General features: G+C 47.4%; 3 protein-coding genes across 6 annotated transcripts in view; 1 reads left to right on the top strand and 2 right to left on the bottom strand.

Annotated features, from left to right (window-relative positions):
* LOC143503278 (transcription initiation factor TFIID subunit 4-like) overlaps positions 1-8,273 on the bottom strand; it is a 19,884-nt gene extending 11,611 nt beyond the window's left edge. The window contains 6 exon segments of the mRNA XM_076995624.1: positions 3,123-3,245; positions 3,863-3,955; positions 4,880-4,990; positions 5,917-6,053; positions 6,933-7,623; positions 7,625-8,273. Coding sequence (XP_076851739.1) covers positions 3,123-3,245; positions 3,863-3,955; positions 4,880-4,990; positions 5,917-6,053; positions 6,933-7,623; positions 7,625-7,690 — 1,221 coding nt within the window. The 5' untranslated portion in view covers positions 7,691-8,273.
* A 1,265-nt stretch (positions 8,274-9,538) lies between these two features.
* LOC143503282 (dysbindin domain-containing protein 2) overlaps positions 9,539-16,159 on the bottom strand; it is an 11,241-nt gene continuing 4,620 nt past the window's right edge. The window contains exons 2-4 of the mRNA XM_076995630.1: positions 11,175-11,327; positions 10,853-10,987; positions 9,539-10,512 (exon numbers count right to left, since the gene is read on the bottom strand). Coding sequence (XP_076851745.1) covers positions 10,220-10,512; positions 10,853-10,987; positions 11,175-11,327 — 581 coding nt within the window. The 3' untranslated portion in view covers positions 9,539-10,219. The remainder of the gene's footprint in view (positions 10,513-10,852; positions 10,988-11,174; positions 11,328-16,159) is intronic.
* Positions 10,894-16,159, top strand: part of LOC143503279 (uncharacterized) — a 16,079-nt gene continuing 10,813 nt past the window's right edge. For 2 of the 4 annotated variants that reach the window (XM_076995625.1, XM_076995627.1), the window contains exons 1-2: positions 10,936-11,035; positions 11,693-11,806. The gene's annotated coding sequence lies outside the window, so the exon portion shown is untranslated. Of the gene's footprint in view, positions 11,036-11,692; positions 11,807-16,159 lie in introns of all 4 variants that reach the window. The other 2 variants (XM_076995626.1, XM_076995628.1) reach the window with 2 other exon arrangements.

Below are 16,159 nucleotides of genomic sequence, written 5' to 3'. Positions count from 1 at the left end.
CACACACACACACACACACACACACACACACCTCAGCACACCTTTTGCCTGCCAGGCTAGGCTGACCCATCACACCCCCCACCGCCAGACTGCAGGAAGCCGTTCAGGAAGTCCTGCATTTCTCTATGGTCATTTTCTCTGAGGTTGTTCTCATCAGTCATTATCTGAAACTTGGGTGCAGTGAGCGAGGTTTTTAATGAATGCAGGTGCTTGTAGGACGCCAAACCAATGGCAGGTTACTGCTGGTGGTCTCTGAGAATCCAGCTGAGAAATGATCAAAGATCACAATCATACAGTCTATGAAAAGTTCTCAAAGTGACACTGCAGGTACAGGATACTTGATCTAGGGCTGAACGATTAACCGCATTTGCGATAATCTCGCGATATATTAAAACGCGATTCTCTAATCGCACAGGCTGCGATTTAAACTGGTCACGTGACTTGGGAGCGAGCCGAGCCGAGGACGAACGGAGCAAACCCGAGCAGGAGGCAGGGAGGTGGAGAAGTGAAGTTAACACAGCGCACTTTAACTTGTTGCACAATGGCTTCAGGCTCGACAGAAGCTGACACAACTGAAAGTCTAATACCAAAGAGGGGCAGCACATCAGTTGTGTGAAATTACTTTGGCTTTTAAAAGATGCTGCTCAACGCCAGGTACCTTTCAAAACGTGCCTTGCTACTGTTGCTATGACGCGAGGTAACACTACAAACTTCTTCAGTATAAAAAAAAACACCACAAAGCCTCGTATGATATTTGTAAGGCTAAAATGCCAACGACCAGTGCTGCATCTTCAAATACGCAAAAGTGTTTCTCTGTGCTTATTAGGGTTGCAGCGGTAACCGGTTTCACGGTATACCACGGTATTAAAATGCACGGTTATCATACCGTGTGCGTTTGCTTATTACCGGTAAAAAGCAAGCCAGCGGAGAAACTGACGCAACTCCGCTCCGGTTCAGCTACTCAGCACGCAGCGGTGAGAATGGCAGAAAGTGCATCAGATTTAATAAATTTTTTTAACAAAAAAAGCTAAACTAAAATCAGCGGCAAAAATGACGCAATCGCGGTGGCTCCGCCCGTGCGCGAGGGTCTCGCGCGCTATCGATTCGCGAGGTCGTGCACCTCTCGAATTTTGTAACTTCGCGCGCGCCGCGCCTCAGCGCAATGAACAAAGTCATGTTTGCAGGGTTCATACACCTTTATAAGGTGGAATTAAAGCATTTGTACGTAACTTTAAAGGTCCGTTTCAATATTTCCCAGCACCTTAAACTTAATTAAGTTAAATATTTATACATATACTCGAAATAATTCGCTTTTTCATCACATTATTTAATGGATGTTTATTTTCAAAACGCCCAATCTTAACGTATTCACGTTCTCTCATGTTTCGTCCTGGAATTACAAGAGGCTCGTATTTGTTAAGTAATACAAAAGAACTGTGCGGAGTCGCGCGCTACGGTCACTAGTGAAAGTATAAACCTAGCTTTTTATGGTCCTTGCTTTCACTGGATGTGAAAGACGCCATTAATTTACATGCGTTCATTTTCAAATTCTAACGTGCCTGTTTTTCACATGTTAAAACCAGACTCGGTGTGAAAGCCTTAAAATAGAAATCTCTATTGTGAGGGTCATGTCAGAAATAAATCCTCTCTTTCTGCAGTATCCGGTTATATTCTAACTTGGCAGTACAACGAACGTTTACAACAGTTGTTGATCAGACACTGACCCAGGCTGAGTTTATCAGATATTAGATCATTTAAACTTAAATAATTGTATTGAAATCCATGATTTAGGTTTCTCTAATTTTGCAGTATTTATATAAACCTGTGTACAGCTTATTTTTTTTTAAAGGAGACATTTTGTATACAATAGTTCCAGTTTCTACAATAAATAGTTAATTGAACAAAAAAAACTTGTTGTAATTTCTTTAAGGGTCCGTGTATCTTTTAATAATAAACAAACTAACTGTGATACCGTGATAACCGTGATACCGCTGTATTTTCTGAGACGGTTATCATACCGTGAAAATCTCATACCGTTGCAACCCTAGTGCTTATACAGCTTTAGTATGCGGTGAGCAGCGAAATACCGTAAAATCACGCATATAGGCGCAATAAGATTCAAAGCACGGATGAATCGCGGAAGCGCGGATAGCTTGACCGCGGTCCAGCAGACAGGGTTCACTGACCGAACCGTTTGAAAGTGTAACTCCTTATGGATGTAATTGGAAGCGGCACGCTGAAATAACTCGGGCAGTAACGGAGTTCATAGTGAAATACATGATGCCCGTTAATATTAGTCAACAAGCCCGGCTTCATGGCTTTGTTAAACACACTGGATATGCGCTACCAAACGCCCTCACGCACATATTTCAGCCAAGTTGCTATACCTGCAGGGCTGCCAACTCTCACGCATTGACCGTCTTAGACTAAAAAGTTACTAGTTCGCTCTGGCGCCAACCACAGGCGATCGAACGATCGCGATATAATAATATTAAATTTTGTCCATTTTACACCGCCCCGATAACAACAAATTACGTTCGCCACCCACTCCAGGTTCAAGTCTCACTTCAAGCGATCTTGAAAAGTTGGCAACCCTGTATCTGAGCTGTATAAAAAATGCCGAAACAGAGTTTCCTGAAAACAGTGGGAAAAATCGTGATTTTAAATCGCAATCGCAATTTATAGATAAAAAATTGCAATTAGATTTTCCAAAATCGTTCAGCCCTAACTTGATCCGAGTCTGAACACACCCCCCCCCCCCCCACACACACACACCAGTCAGACAGGAACACATGCAGTCCTATGCTTTGTTTTACAAACACAAACACAAACACGTTTGTCAACATTAATCTTGGCGGGACGCTCGATGCTCAGTAGATTTGTGATCTCTGTGAACGTTGCATCTTACTCAAGAGAAGAGAAGAGAGACACAAAGGTTTTGATCTACACACTTCCCACGCGCACACACATCAAAATGCCAAGATGCTCTCAGAGTTCTTTCTCACGTACACACACACACTGAACATGCACATGTACACAACCATACACATACGCGCACACACACACACTCCCATACACACATATAAACATCCAAATTCACTCGCTCACACAAGCTCACTCACCAGTAAGTTCTTGACCAGCTCTTTGACGTTTGCGGCGGTTTGGGACGACTGCTTGGCGCTGGTGGCCAGCTTGATCAACGTAGACAGGAAGTTCCTACACTTCTTCACATTCTCCATTGTCTCCTGCAGACACACAACATGATCCAGAGTCATGACAGAACCAGAGGTTTAGGCGTCATGATGAACCAGAGACATGGAGAATCAGGCATCACAGTGTACCGTTGGTTCAGACAGCAGCTCTTGGAACAAGGACCTAATGAATCAATCCCTCATCACAGATCAAGCCTGAGGAACAGACAAGCCTCAATGCCAGACCTGAAGAATCAATCCCTGAAGAGTCCCGAGAGACTTACATCACCAAAAAGACTTTCTAATTCGGACTCTGATTGGCCATTTCTGGTGTTTTTCGTGTTTCCCAGATGGGGATGTTTGTGGGGATTCTGAGGACGTCATTGCTGCCAAAGGCACTCTGGAAACCACCTCACATTCCCCGTTTCCACACACGTATGTAAAACCAAAATTGGGTAACTGTTCAAAACATGTACAGAAAGAAAGAAATAAAAATGTAATAAATATGGCCATTCAAATGAAAGGCATTTTATAAATAAGGACAGCACAAAAACAATGGCCTTTAAGAGCCTTGCCCGTCGGAATAAGTGTCAATCCAGGAGCTACTGGCCGTCTGTGATCACACTGGGGCCAAAGCGCTGAGCTGTGAGGTCTCTGGCCTCCACTCTTACCCTTGGCAAGGTGACACTGGTCCCCGAGGCAGGAGGTACCAACCTCTGGGTGGCCCCTGGCTGCACTGTGAGCACAGAGCCCACGGATGACAGCTGAGAGAGAGAGAGAGAAAGAGGGAGAGATTTAGCATATTTCACTGCTCCTTGTAATCCCTAAAGTGATGAAGCAGCTTCTGGTTTGCGTGAGAGTTTGCCAGAGAGAAGGGCAGACTATAAAGAATTGCTCATCTTAACATGAACGGGAGGAAAAGACAAAGGCGTCTCTGGAGTATGGACTTCACAGCAGTATTGTGTGTGTGCGTGCACGCGTACCCTGAAGTGTAGCAACAGTGTGAGTCCTGCTTTCAAATGCTGTCTGTGTGGGTGTGTGTGTGTGTGTGTGTATCTCTCTCTCTCTCGTTCTCAGATCTCCAGTGTGTTGTACTTTATCCTACTAGGTGTGTCGGAGACTTGCATTAAGATGCATTTCGTGGGTGTGTGCAAATGTATTCATGATGTTCCCTCCACAAATGTCCCACCGGTGCGCTGTAGTTGGGAGTGTGGCTAAATGTGAGCAGCTAGTCTCTGGAGCGTGGCCGTGTGTGTTACCTGTGCGGGTGGTCTCTGGAGCGTGGCCGTGTGTGTTACCTGTGCGGGTGGTCTCTGGAGCGTGGTGGTGTGTGTTACCTGTGCGGGTGGTCTCTGGAGCGTGGCCGTGTGTGTTACCTGTGCGGGTGGTCTCTGGAGCGTGGTGGTGTGTGTTACCTGTGCGGGTGGTCTCTGGAGCGTGGCCGTGTGTGTTACCTGTGCGGGTGGTCTCTGGAGCGTGGCCGTGTGTGTTACCTGTGCGGGTGGTCTCTGGGGCGTGGCCATGTGTGTTACCTGTGCGGGTGGTCTCTGGAGCGTGGTGGTGTGTGTTACCTGTGCGGGTGGTCTCTGGAGCGTGGTGGTGTGTGTTACCTGTGCGGGTGGTCTCTGGAGCGTGGTGGTGTGTGTTACCTGTGCGGGTGGTCTCTGGAGCGTGGTGGTGTGTGTTACCTGTGCGGGTGGTCTCTGGAGCGTGGTGGTGGCGGGGCTGGTGGTGGTGGAGGAAGCCTGTTTGATGATGGTGTGCGGCACCGGTCTGACCATGACGGGAGCGCTGGGGGCCTGCAACGAACGCAGCTTTAGAGTACGCAGCTAACAGCACGCTGAACACACCATCCCAGCTGCCGGAATAGCAGCGATTTTGGGGGTCTTGCGAGTTGCTGTAGACACTCTGTCGTTTTTCTCTTTGTGGCAGTTTGGAAGCAGAAACAAGGCCATCTTGGCTCTGTCCGTTACAAACTAATTTCAGAATTGTCACTATTTATCCAGAAACTGACACTGGCCTACAGTTCTTCTTGTTCATGGCATCCCGACTTCACAAGTGAACACTGATCGGCTTCACGTGTAAATCACCTCACCTAGAGCTACAATACACAGTACTAGCCAAGTCTGGACATTCCTGACTGAATAATAAAGGCATTTTAATGCAATGGCTTATGCTCAAATTATATAGATATAAAAGAACGAAAGTTGAGTCTGTGTTTGGATTTACGAAATAAAAAAATGCTTAATGCTGAAGAAAATGTTCAAGAAAATGTAAAAAAAAAATTTAATACAAACAAAAAAACAAAAAAGAATGAAAATTAAAGACAAAATAATCTCGAAATGAAGCAGGTTAAAAACACCAGCGGAGGGCACTATCATCACCAACGTAAACGCTTATATAGCAGTATTTGTTTAACACAGCATAACCACATGTAGTTTCATTGCTTGGATACCTTCCGAGTAGAAATGAGTACAAACAAAGCGTCTGAGTGATGTGTGTACCTATTCTGGCTATGGAAAAGAAACCGCAGTGGTTATTTCTCAGTCCTGACTTTGATAATAAAAGCCCCCCCATGAAAAGTGAGTCTAAATGATCTGTTACAGGCCATGACCAAGAGAGCCCATCCCTCCCCTTACTCAGCAGTGTGCTGTAGCTAGGTAGGACATTTGTGTCCGGCAGATGAAGACAGGTTGGAGATGGGTGTGTGGGTGGGGGAGGTTACCTGTGCGGGGAGCTGGCCGGGCGCGGTGCTAGCCGGAGTGGGAGCTCGTGTGGCCTGCATCTGGGCCTGCATCTGGGCCAGCACCTGCTGCGGGATCATCAACAACTGGCCAGCCTCGCTACGTACAAGCACCATACCTATGCACACACACAGCGAGGGTTCATAATCATACCCTAAACACACTACACCTCTCCCCAGTGCTGCATTATCCAGCCTGAAGGCAACGCAGTGACCAAACCCAACCCCTCCACCCCCCAGTTCGGGCCAGGCGGTGGGCCTCGCCCTGGGGGCGCTGGAGGACCCACGCCGTTCACTCCCTGCCCTCCGCCAACCCACTGCGTCCTGGGCGCTGGCTCAGGGGCGGATCTACGGGCGGGCCTGGGTGGGCCAGGCCCACCCTTATTGGCAACTGGGCCCACCTAATCAGCCCCCCCCCGTCAACAACTTTCGTTCATGCTTGCCCACCCCAATTACACTTTGGCCCAGTGAAATCAGTGATTTCCGCCTGGCCTGCACCTGCCACACGTCTACTACACACATCGTTAAGTCAGTGGGCAGGTATTATCTGAAATCAACACGCCCTTATTTACATCTCTGGCCTCAGTGAGTTTTGCAGGCTCTTTATGGTGGGTGAGCAGTGATGAGAAAAAGAGGATGATGATGTGTGATTTTGCCTAAACATTTTGTGAGTGGCAAAAAAACACCCCTTTCTCCACAGACTCTTTACTGTGAGCAAAATATCCCTAAATATTTAATCAGCGTTGACTCAGTTAAGTCATTGAACACAGGAGAATAGTGTGATATGGACTCGTGGGACAGGGTGCTTTACATTCCACTACTCACTTGAAACAAGGCGGAGCAAATTAAACAGGACAAGTTTGAGACTTAAAGACAGGACAAAAAAAAACTCCACAGAACAGGGGTGGTTTTGTTTGTTTGTTTGTTTGTTTTAGTTAACACTAAAATCACTTCATGATTCAACTCCGTCTCTGGCTCGGTTCAAACGGGTGCAGTACCTGGAGGTAGCTGGATGTTCTGTATGTTGGGCTGCCCCGGGCTGCCGTGGGGGAGACGGGGAGCCAACACCTGTTGCGGCGCGATGGCTCTGGCAGCACCCGGGCTGGACGCCACGCTCACCGGAGCGCCGGTCCTGGCGACTCCCTGCAAAACCCCCTTAGCCCCCCCGGGGGAACTGAGCGGGGGCTGCCCGAGAGTCACGGAGCCGGTGTTCACGGCGGCACCCGGCGACACCGTCTGAGCTGTGGCGTGAATAAAAGGTTTGGGCGAACCTGACTTCGCGGGCAGCCCTGAACTCACTACCACGGAGGGGGGGGTCTGAGTGTTCAGAGGCGCCGTGTGTGAAGTTCCCCCCGCCGCCGGCGGCTCTGCGGGATCAGCTACATTCGTCAACCCCGTATTATTGCTCCCGTTAATCGTTAAACCCGCTCCCGCCGTTTGCATAGAGGGTCCCACGACCGTCCCGGCGGGTCCACCCCCCGCGCCCGACACCGTGCCGGCGTCCCGCGGGTTCCCTTGTATGACAGTGCTTGAACTTGAAGGTCCGGTCCCGTTTGAGTTTCCTTTCGTTACTCCGGGCCCGTGGTTGACCACCGTGATGGCAGTCGTAGCGTCCACCGTCGAGCTGCTCGACACCGGCGTGCCGGCGAGCGCAGCGCCGCTTTCCGCGTGTGGATCCATCGCATCGCCTTCCGTCAAAAGTTGGCGCTATGGTCGTCCCGATCTCCACTCGGTGGCTGGGCGGAGTGGTGATCATGTGGAGACGCCGGGTGGAGCGGGTGGAGCTGGCCGTGCGCCGGTGGAGTGTCTCGGGTCTCTCGGTGTGTGTGCGCGCCCTGGTTTTGTTGCATCCACAGCTAACAGGCGGGACTCAAAAACATCCCTTTCCCTCCGGTACGCGTCCGAAGTAGGAACAAACGTGGGAAGTGAGTGGAAACGGCGTGTCACGGTGTAACCGAGGCGCTGGTAGGCGCCCGTATTACTGTACCCGTCCTGGCGGTGATATCTGGGGGTTAAATGTCATTTAAACGCGGTACAGGATCACCTGCTTTTACAACTCGTCTCGTAGCGATAGCTTCCTTGCTCACCAAATGTTAACGTTAGCTAGTTGCATTCCCGTCTACCCCGGAGTTAGCATTGTTATTTCCAACTGTCCGGGCTCTTCCCTCGGAGTTAATGCAATAAAATCTGCCAAGCTCGTTTCTAACACGACCTGCAATATCGTCAAAAAGTTTCTTCCCCACTCTTTTAATTAGAGAATCCTCCACAAGCAGGTCGAAGCCCGCCGCCATCTTCGATGTGAACAGTGAGGAGCTCTGAACAAAATGAAACTGCGCATGTACCCGGGAGCGGAAACGTCATTACGTACCGTCCTGGGGGCGTTGTCATTGGTTGTTCTGGTTGGAGGAGGTGGGACTTGGGGAAAACGCCTGTCAGTTGACAGTGTTGGAGCGCGTTTGGGGAGCGCTACGCGCTGGACTGTCACCTACAAATGGGCCTTGTAAAGTAGATAAATTACCTTTAATTCGCAAAGGGCTCGCTTATTTTTGTATTCATAGCAGTTGAGTTTCATCGTACGTTTGTCTCAGTGTATATACGGAATGTTCTGTTGAGTACAAAGTGGGATGCCTTTCTAACAAGATGGCTTCGAATTACCTAGTGCCTGCCAACGATTGCCCCTCAGAAAACGTGAAAAGGCGCCTATCTTCTGTCAGCAATATAGGCTCCGGGGGCATCTAGGTTCAACATTCACTTACATTAAGAAATTCTTGGTTTAAACTTTAAATTGCATTAATAGTAACACGGAGCAAATGTCGTTTCTTTTTTTTTCAGAATGGACAGCAAAATCGATTTACACGCTGTACTTCCTATTAATTAGGGTTATTCATGAACTATTTTATATCACAAGTTATTCATAAACATTTATTTAACCTAAATAAAAGGGAGGACTTAACACCAACTTGGCATCAAACCGCTTCAGTGAAGTGTGTTGAACTGTGTATAAGAGATTATGTAGACCTATTACATCACACCTTGACCTGCTGTCAATAATTATATTTGTTCTGTAGTAGTTTCCACTATCCGAACTGGTTTAAATTTTGTCTGATCTTTCTGTAGCTGCATGTTTATAATAATGGCCTCAGCAAACCGAGCTTGTAATGTCCTGCTTTATTGTGGTTGACCCCTACTCTTTCAACCACATGTGATATATTTAGCCATTATGTGCAATTAATTATTCTGGCTCATTTTGCTGAAAATGACTGACTTTTTATTGCAATACCACAGGGTGTTGAAAAGCAGATGAGTAATTATGGTTGGGTATTATTAGGCCAGACTAATGAAGCTGTGAACTTCCTTGAAATCTAATAGTTAAACTAGTTTTCAGATAATCCAGTATAGGACTTTGAACTATGGCTGAATGCTTTGTGATTTGAAGATTACATCATTTTTATTCATCAGTGTTTCTGTTAGAATAAATGAGAATGATTTACATAAAAAATACTGAAGTCAAACAAGCATGAAGTGTTTATGACTGAACCCTGGAATTTGATCTTTGCCAGTGCTCAGTATGATCAACAGACCATTGTGTTGCTGCCTTGATCAGCTTCTTATGCATCCATGTTGTGAAACACAGTTCGGAGGGATTTGTGTCAGGTATAAACCTCTATGGCCTGTGTGTACTGATGTAATTAATCAACAGCCAACAGAATGAATGTTACTGGTCGTCTTCACGTACGCCCACCTCTCATGTTGCTGGTAACCTCATTCAAGATTAAAGTTGTGCCCAACAAATACAAGTGGCAGAAACTTTTTTATGTAACATTTCAAAGGTAGTATTTGGCTTTATTGTTTGTTAAAATATAGGATACTGCAAGAAATAAAGGGGTTATATGACTCCAAACACACACATACACATACACACACACGCAAACACGACTTAGAAAGACTGAAATGCAGTGAGTCTGTGAGCAGTCATGCATGGGCTAAATGTCTAGCTTTAAGCTACTCAGCAGTACCCATGTGCAGAACCAAACAAAATAAGCTAATTAGAAAAGTGACTTTAAATGATGCTTTTCTTGTAGTTTTCTATATTTATGACAGCTAATGAACATAGACAAAGAGGTAATAAGCCCAAACTACAGCAGCAGCTGAACAGCAACCCGAAGTGGAATATGAACGTGCATTTGTGAGTGCACTGAAGTCTTCATTATATTGGTACAGGGCCAGATCGGGTCAACCCACCAGTGAACACATCCTCATCCATAGGGAAACGGATATTGTGAGATCAGTCAGTAGTCACTGCTGATGGCAACACAGGCTGGTCTTCTTCCACAAACTTGACTGTGGGTGAGACGATTATCGAAAGGCAGTCATCTTCATTGTCGTCATCATCAGGTACATCCTCATCATCTGATTGGTTGACAGGGGTTTCAGCTCCATCCTCATTTGTGGCCTGGCTGTCAGAGGTGGAGCTGGAAGAGGTGGACGACATCCGTGATTTGAGTGCATTGCTGTCGGGGACTCTGAGGAAGATCTCCTCTCCTAGTGCCTCCTCCCCATCACTAGTGCAGTCAACCTCTGGAGGGAAAACAAACCACAACACAAGGTAATACGGAGAGAAAATCAAACGCAAGACATTACGATACGATATCACGCACGATAATTCAGGATATTATTGACCAAGACCAATTTTAATCTAATAAATGTGTCTGCATACAATGCCAGTGAACTATGCCTACATATGCAATTATCAAATCCTACAGTCCACAAGTTATACACCTGAGACTTTCTTATCCAAATCCAGCCCTGTTTCTCAAATCTTTGGTAGCTGAACCTGTAACGGATTTGTTTCGTGTCATGACGCATGACTCCTTGTTGTGCTCCATGGTCGCTGAGGTCTGCAAGGCTGCACTTGTACCTTGGAGAGGAGGCGAGATGGCATCGTCCTCGCCACTCGTGCCGAGAAACACGTCCAAGGCCTCCGGGTCAGAGATATCCAATAGCTCCAGCATGTCCACGTTCACCTCCATGGAGGAGATGCTGCCAATCGGAGCTACCGAGCAATGGAAAAACATCACTTCCTTTCAAAAGGGACCCACAGGTATGTACCATGTGTCTGGTCCGAGTTGCTGCATTTCGTGCGCTTTTGCAAGACCCAAAGCTGTTTACAAAACAAGGACCGTTTGCAGTGTGCAAGGCGTTGGCTTGCGCTGACGATATGCAACGCAAGCTCCACTCACGCCTCTTGTAGTCGACGTGCAGATGTGCTGGGGAGAGGTAGACGTCCGCGTCGTGCTGGAACACCTCCTCGAAGAAACGCTGCCTCTCCCTCATCTCCATCAGCTGCTGACTCGCCTCCGTGTCCTGAAGCCTCAGACTGCGCTCCGTTTCCACTGGGGACAGAAACAGCACACGCATTTGCCACCATGTCTCCATCACCTGTTCTGAGGCTTTTCAAAGTTTAGAACAGCAGGCTGCGGTGGAGAGTAAATGTATCCACCACCAGGGGGCAACAGTTAGCCATCGCTTTTCAAACATGTTTGTTCCTAGTGTACCATTTACCATTTTTAAACCCAGTTCATCAAAGAGCAATACATGGCCTCACTGTGTCCTCTTACACTTGGTCTAGATGGTGCACCATGTTTTGTGAGTCACATTGGACTTGAACAAAATCAGAACCCGCAAGGAGGCAGCAGCCCTGTACAATGTACACAGTAGAGCACGCAGCTCTGTCACACTGGTACAAATCTGCCTGCAGTGCCTTTACAGCACGTGTGGATTCTCCCACAGAGGATTTCACTGGGCTCAGAGTGCGATCACATATACGCACCGCATAAAAGTCTGGAAGAGGAAGTCTGAAGAGAAGATAGAAGTAAGTACAATTTATTTATAGGGCACTTTTCTCTCTAAAGCACAAGAAAACAATATACAACATAACAGCATACAACACTATACAGAATATACACTTTACAGAAAGGAGAGGAGAGGAGGGGAGAGGAGGGGAGAGGTGAAGAGAGGGGAGAGGTGAGGAGAGGTGAGTGGAGGGGAGAGGTGAGGAGAGGTGAGAGGTGAAGAGAGGGGAGAGGTGAGGAGAGGTGAGGAGAGGGGAGAGGTGAGGAGAGGGGAGAGGTGAGGAGAGGGGAGAGGTGAAGAGAGGGGAGAGGTGAGGAGATGGGAGAGGTGAGGTTAGGGGAGAGGTGAGGAGAGGGGAGAGGTGAAGAGAGGGGAGAGGTGAGGAGAGGGGAGAGGTGAGGAGAGGGGAGAGGTGAGGAGAGTGGAGAGGTGAGGTGAGTGGAGGGGAGAGGTGAGGAGAGGGGAGAGGTGAGTGGAGAGGTGAGGAGAGGGGAGAGGTGAGAGGAGGGGAGAGGTGAGAGGAGGGGAGAGGTGAGGAGAGGGGAGAGGTGAGGAGAGGGGAGAGGTGAAGAGAGGGGAGAGGTGAAGAGAGGGGAGAGGTGAGGAGAGGGGAGAGGTGAGGAGAGGGGAGAGGTGAGGAGAGGGGAGAGGTGAAGAGAGAGGAGAGGGGAGAGGTGAGGAGAGGGGAGAGGTGAGTGGAGGGGAGAGGTGAGGAGAGGGGAGAGGTGAAGAGAGGGGAGAGGTGAAGAGAGTCGGAGCCTAACACTGCAGTCGGAGCCTACAATACCAGCATCGCTGCTCCGACATGGAATGAAAGCCTGGCGTTCATCAACAGACATTTACAATGACAATATCAAAACCCAGAACTTTCATTTTTACCTTTACTTAGTCTGATTGTGTGATTTGTGTGTGGCTTGTGTATTTGTCTGTATTTTGTGTAATTTGTGTGTTAACGGGCCGCCCAATGGAGGATGGGTTCCCTTTTGAGTCTTGGTTCTCCCGAGGTTTCTTCCTATTCCCCACCATCATAGGGAGTTTTTCCTCGCCACTGTCGCCTTTGGCTTGCTCATTAGGGTTCTGGGCCCATAGTATTGTTAACCTTTTAAATCCTGTAAAGCGCTTTGTGACATGTGTTGTGAAAAGCGCTATACAAATAAACTTTGATTTGATTTGATTTGATTTGAAGAGAGGGGAGAGGTGAAGAGAGGGGAGAGGTGAGGAGAGGGGAGAGGTGAGGAGAGGGGAGAGGTGAGTGGAGGGGAGGAGGGGAGAGGTGAAGAGAGGTGAAGAGAGGGGAGGAGGGGAGAGGACTTGGCAGCATGTTAGTGTTGAATATGTTTGTCCAGTTGCTGCAGGTACTGACTCTTCCCATGTTCATTATACATGCAGAATATGGGTCTGTGCAGAACATTACAATGTGTGTGTGTGTGTGTGTGAGTGAGTGAGAATCTACACACTCATGCCAGTAAGATTCTTAAGGCTTCATAGAGGAATACAATTCACCACTGGAGTGACAGACACTTGATTAGTCTATGCACAGTCCATTAGTCAGATGAGCAGTCTGACCTTCTCGTTGAACATGTGACCTTGGGTGCTCGGCTATTTATGGAGGACTCTAAAAAGGTGATGGCCCGTGAGGCTGTGGAGGAGGAGTACATGACTCATGTCCGATCATAACCCATGATGACCATGCCCACATCGAGAAGAGCAACGCCACTTCGCAAGAACCGTCTGGAGTCATCACAAAGGCATGCACACACACACGCCCCTGCAGGCGAATGGCGCAGAGTGATTAGTTGCACTTCCAGAGACATAATAACAGGTTGGGAGATATTCTTGAAGCAAATGATCTCACTTTGGGTTGTTGTGTAGATGGAATAAGGCGACTGTAATGGGTGAGAAATCTGTCCATTTAGTCCAGTCACAGGAAGCGATATTTAAGGATCTGTCCAGCTGTGATGGGCCGGCTGAGGGAACATGGCAGAGGCTTTTACAGCAGCCCTCCAAAGCGTCCGAGAATTACGCGCTCGGCTTTTCACAGCCTGTCAATACATCGAAGTGCAGACAAACAGCACCCTGGGACCGTACTGCAGCTAGGACACATGAGTAGTGATGGACCTAATTGGATGGGGTTTCCAGTCCAGGGGGCCGAGATTAGGAATAATGGAAAGATTAACTCTGACTGCAGTGATCCCATCCCCTAACACACACACACACACGTGCGTGTATCATCAATGCAAATTCTAAAGCACATAGATGACAACTCCCAGCATTCTCCAACACACATTCATGGAGGCACAGGCTTCTGATCATAACAGCCAGCAACGGGAAAGTGACATGACGTCTAAACGGTGGAGATACTCTGCTTCAGTCAAGCCAACGTTTGTGCTGTTTATTCCTGACATTACTACTACAGTGTTCCTGGAGCACTCACTGGGCTTTTCATGAATGCCATTGTAGTGGTTGAAGGTTATTTATGTCTGCTGGGCAGACTGATGTGGAGGCACTTCAGAACTTCTCCATCTGCCACCCACATCGAGTTGTACACAGCACACAATAAGTCTTTAAACATTTCACTTAAATGCCTTAACTGTAGATTAAATACAATGGGCATTAGTCACTCAGTACTGACACAGCTATAAATGGACTGTGTTTCGGCGGCTGTTGGGTGGGGGAATTTGGGTTGGGGTATAGGCGGAGTGAAAAGGAGCTGACTAAACCAGTAGATATCCTGCTTTGGAGGTTTTTTTCTCTTTTCTCAAAAGCATGACTCGTCACTTTTGCGTGCAGGCCTCCATATTGGCCTGTTCCACTTGCTCTCTGGGGGAAGTCAGGAGTTCTGGTGAGTTACCAGGGTAGTGGTTGAAATCTTCCCCGAGAAAACGGAAGAACCCTTAAAAAAAAAACCCCCCGATATCGTCTGTCGTCCTTGGTCGTCCTTTTGCGTAAACAGAATTAACAGGGATAAACTGGATATTTATGATATGCAATCCTCAGATGTGAACACTAGAACACTAGCCTTAAATCTACTCCCATGTCAGATCACCAACCAATCAGCATTCAGCAGTAGAAATACTACCATCCTATTGCCCCAAAGGTAGCTGTAGGACTAAGGAAATACACTAGCAAGATTTTGATGTCTTTAGTGTAAAATGTGTCTACTTTACAAAATTTAAAAAAAGGTCCTGGCCAAGTTGTGAGAAACTTGCATTCATCCCCATTGTGCAGTCACTCTCTGGCGCCCTCTGGCATTCAGGAGTCATTTATTTTCATATAAAGAAGGCAACAGGCAGCTCAAGCAGCCATGTAAACGTTGCCATGGTGATCATGTTCCCTCTGAGGAAGGTGCAGAATGATGTATAAATGTTCTAATGCCCTTGAGGCAGATATTAAAGTGAAATGCTACTTGAGGGCTGCCCCTAAAGGAGCTGTAGAATAATATACAAATGCCCCATAGGCTCTGAAACAAGTGCATTCCCAATGGAAGAGTGGTATTTCTGTTCATGTTTGGGACAATGACGTAAGACACCATTTCATCCTTAAAAGTGTTCTGAGCAGACTTCAGCCACAAGCATGACTGCCTCCGTTTCCCTGACTACTGCAGCCCGTTCGTACACACTCGTTCATATGAATCTGTATGCGATATACGACCAAAATACATTTTTCCAGCGCACGAAAGATACCCAGATGACATACTACTTTTGCCAAATATTACAGTACGTGATCAGAACTATTTTCATGGTGTGAAAAGCCATCTTCATTCTTCACACTAGATCAGTCTTCACTCTCACTCTTCACACGAGAGCAGTTGTCTTCACTCTCACTATTTACACTTCACACTAGATCCAGAGCTGTTTTCACTCTTACTATTCACTCTTCACACCAGAGCTGTCTTCACTCTCACTCTTCATGTCATTCAACGATGGCAGGAACTCTTCCGTAGTGGGCGGAGCCATCGTACGTTCATGTGATCTCACTGTATGGTTTGGGTTTCTCGCATACTGGATACTATACTATGCTATACTATACTATACTGGGGGGAGGGGGTCACTGTGTCTAATATCAGTGTTTGTATAAGAACAGGGGGTCCCTGCTGCTGGGCCTCCTCACACACGGTTGGGATGTGATCTGTGATGTCATCAGGTCACTAGCATGACACATCTGAGCTGCTGTGGTTGATCTCACACACGGTTGGGATGTGATCTGTGATGTCATCAGGTCACTAGCATGACACATCTGAGCTGCTGTGGTTGATCTCACACACGTGCATGTGCAGCACTGCAAGATTTCTGGTAGCTCAAGGCACAGCCAAAGAGAAGGAGCCAAGTCTAATTTTAAAGACCTGGGCTTTCTGCGTCACTGGAATCAGTAT

This window comes from Brachyhypopomus gauderio, unplaced genomic scaffold, assembly GCF_052324685.1.
Source record: "Brachyhypopomus gauderio isolate BG-103 unplaced genomic scaffold, BGAUD_0.2 sc224, whole genome shotgun sequence".
Classification (NCBI taxonomy): domain Eukaryota; kingdom Metazoa; phylum Chordata; class Actinopteri; order Gymnotiformes; family Hypopomidae; genus Brachyhypopomus; species Brachyhypopomus gauderio.
This window is presented reverse-complemented; position numbering and strand designations above follow the sequence as displayed.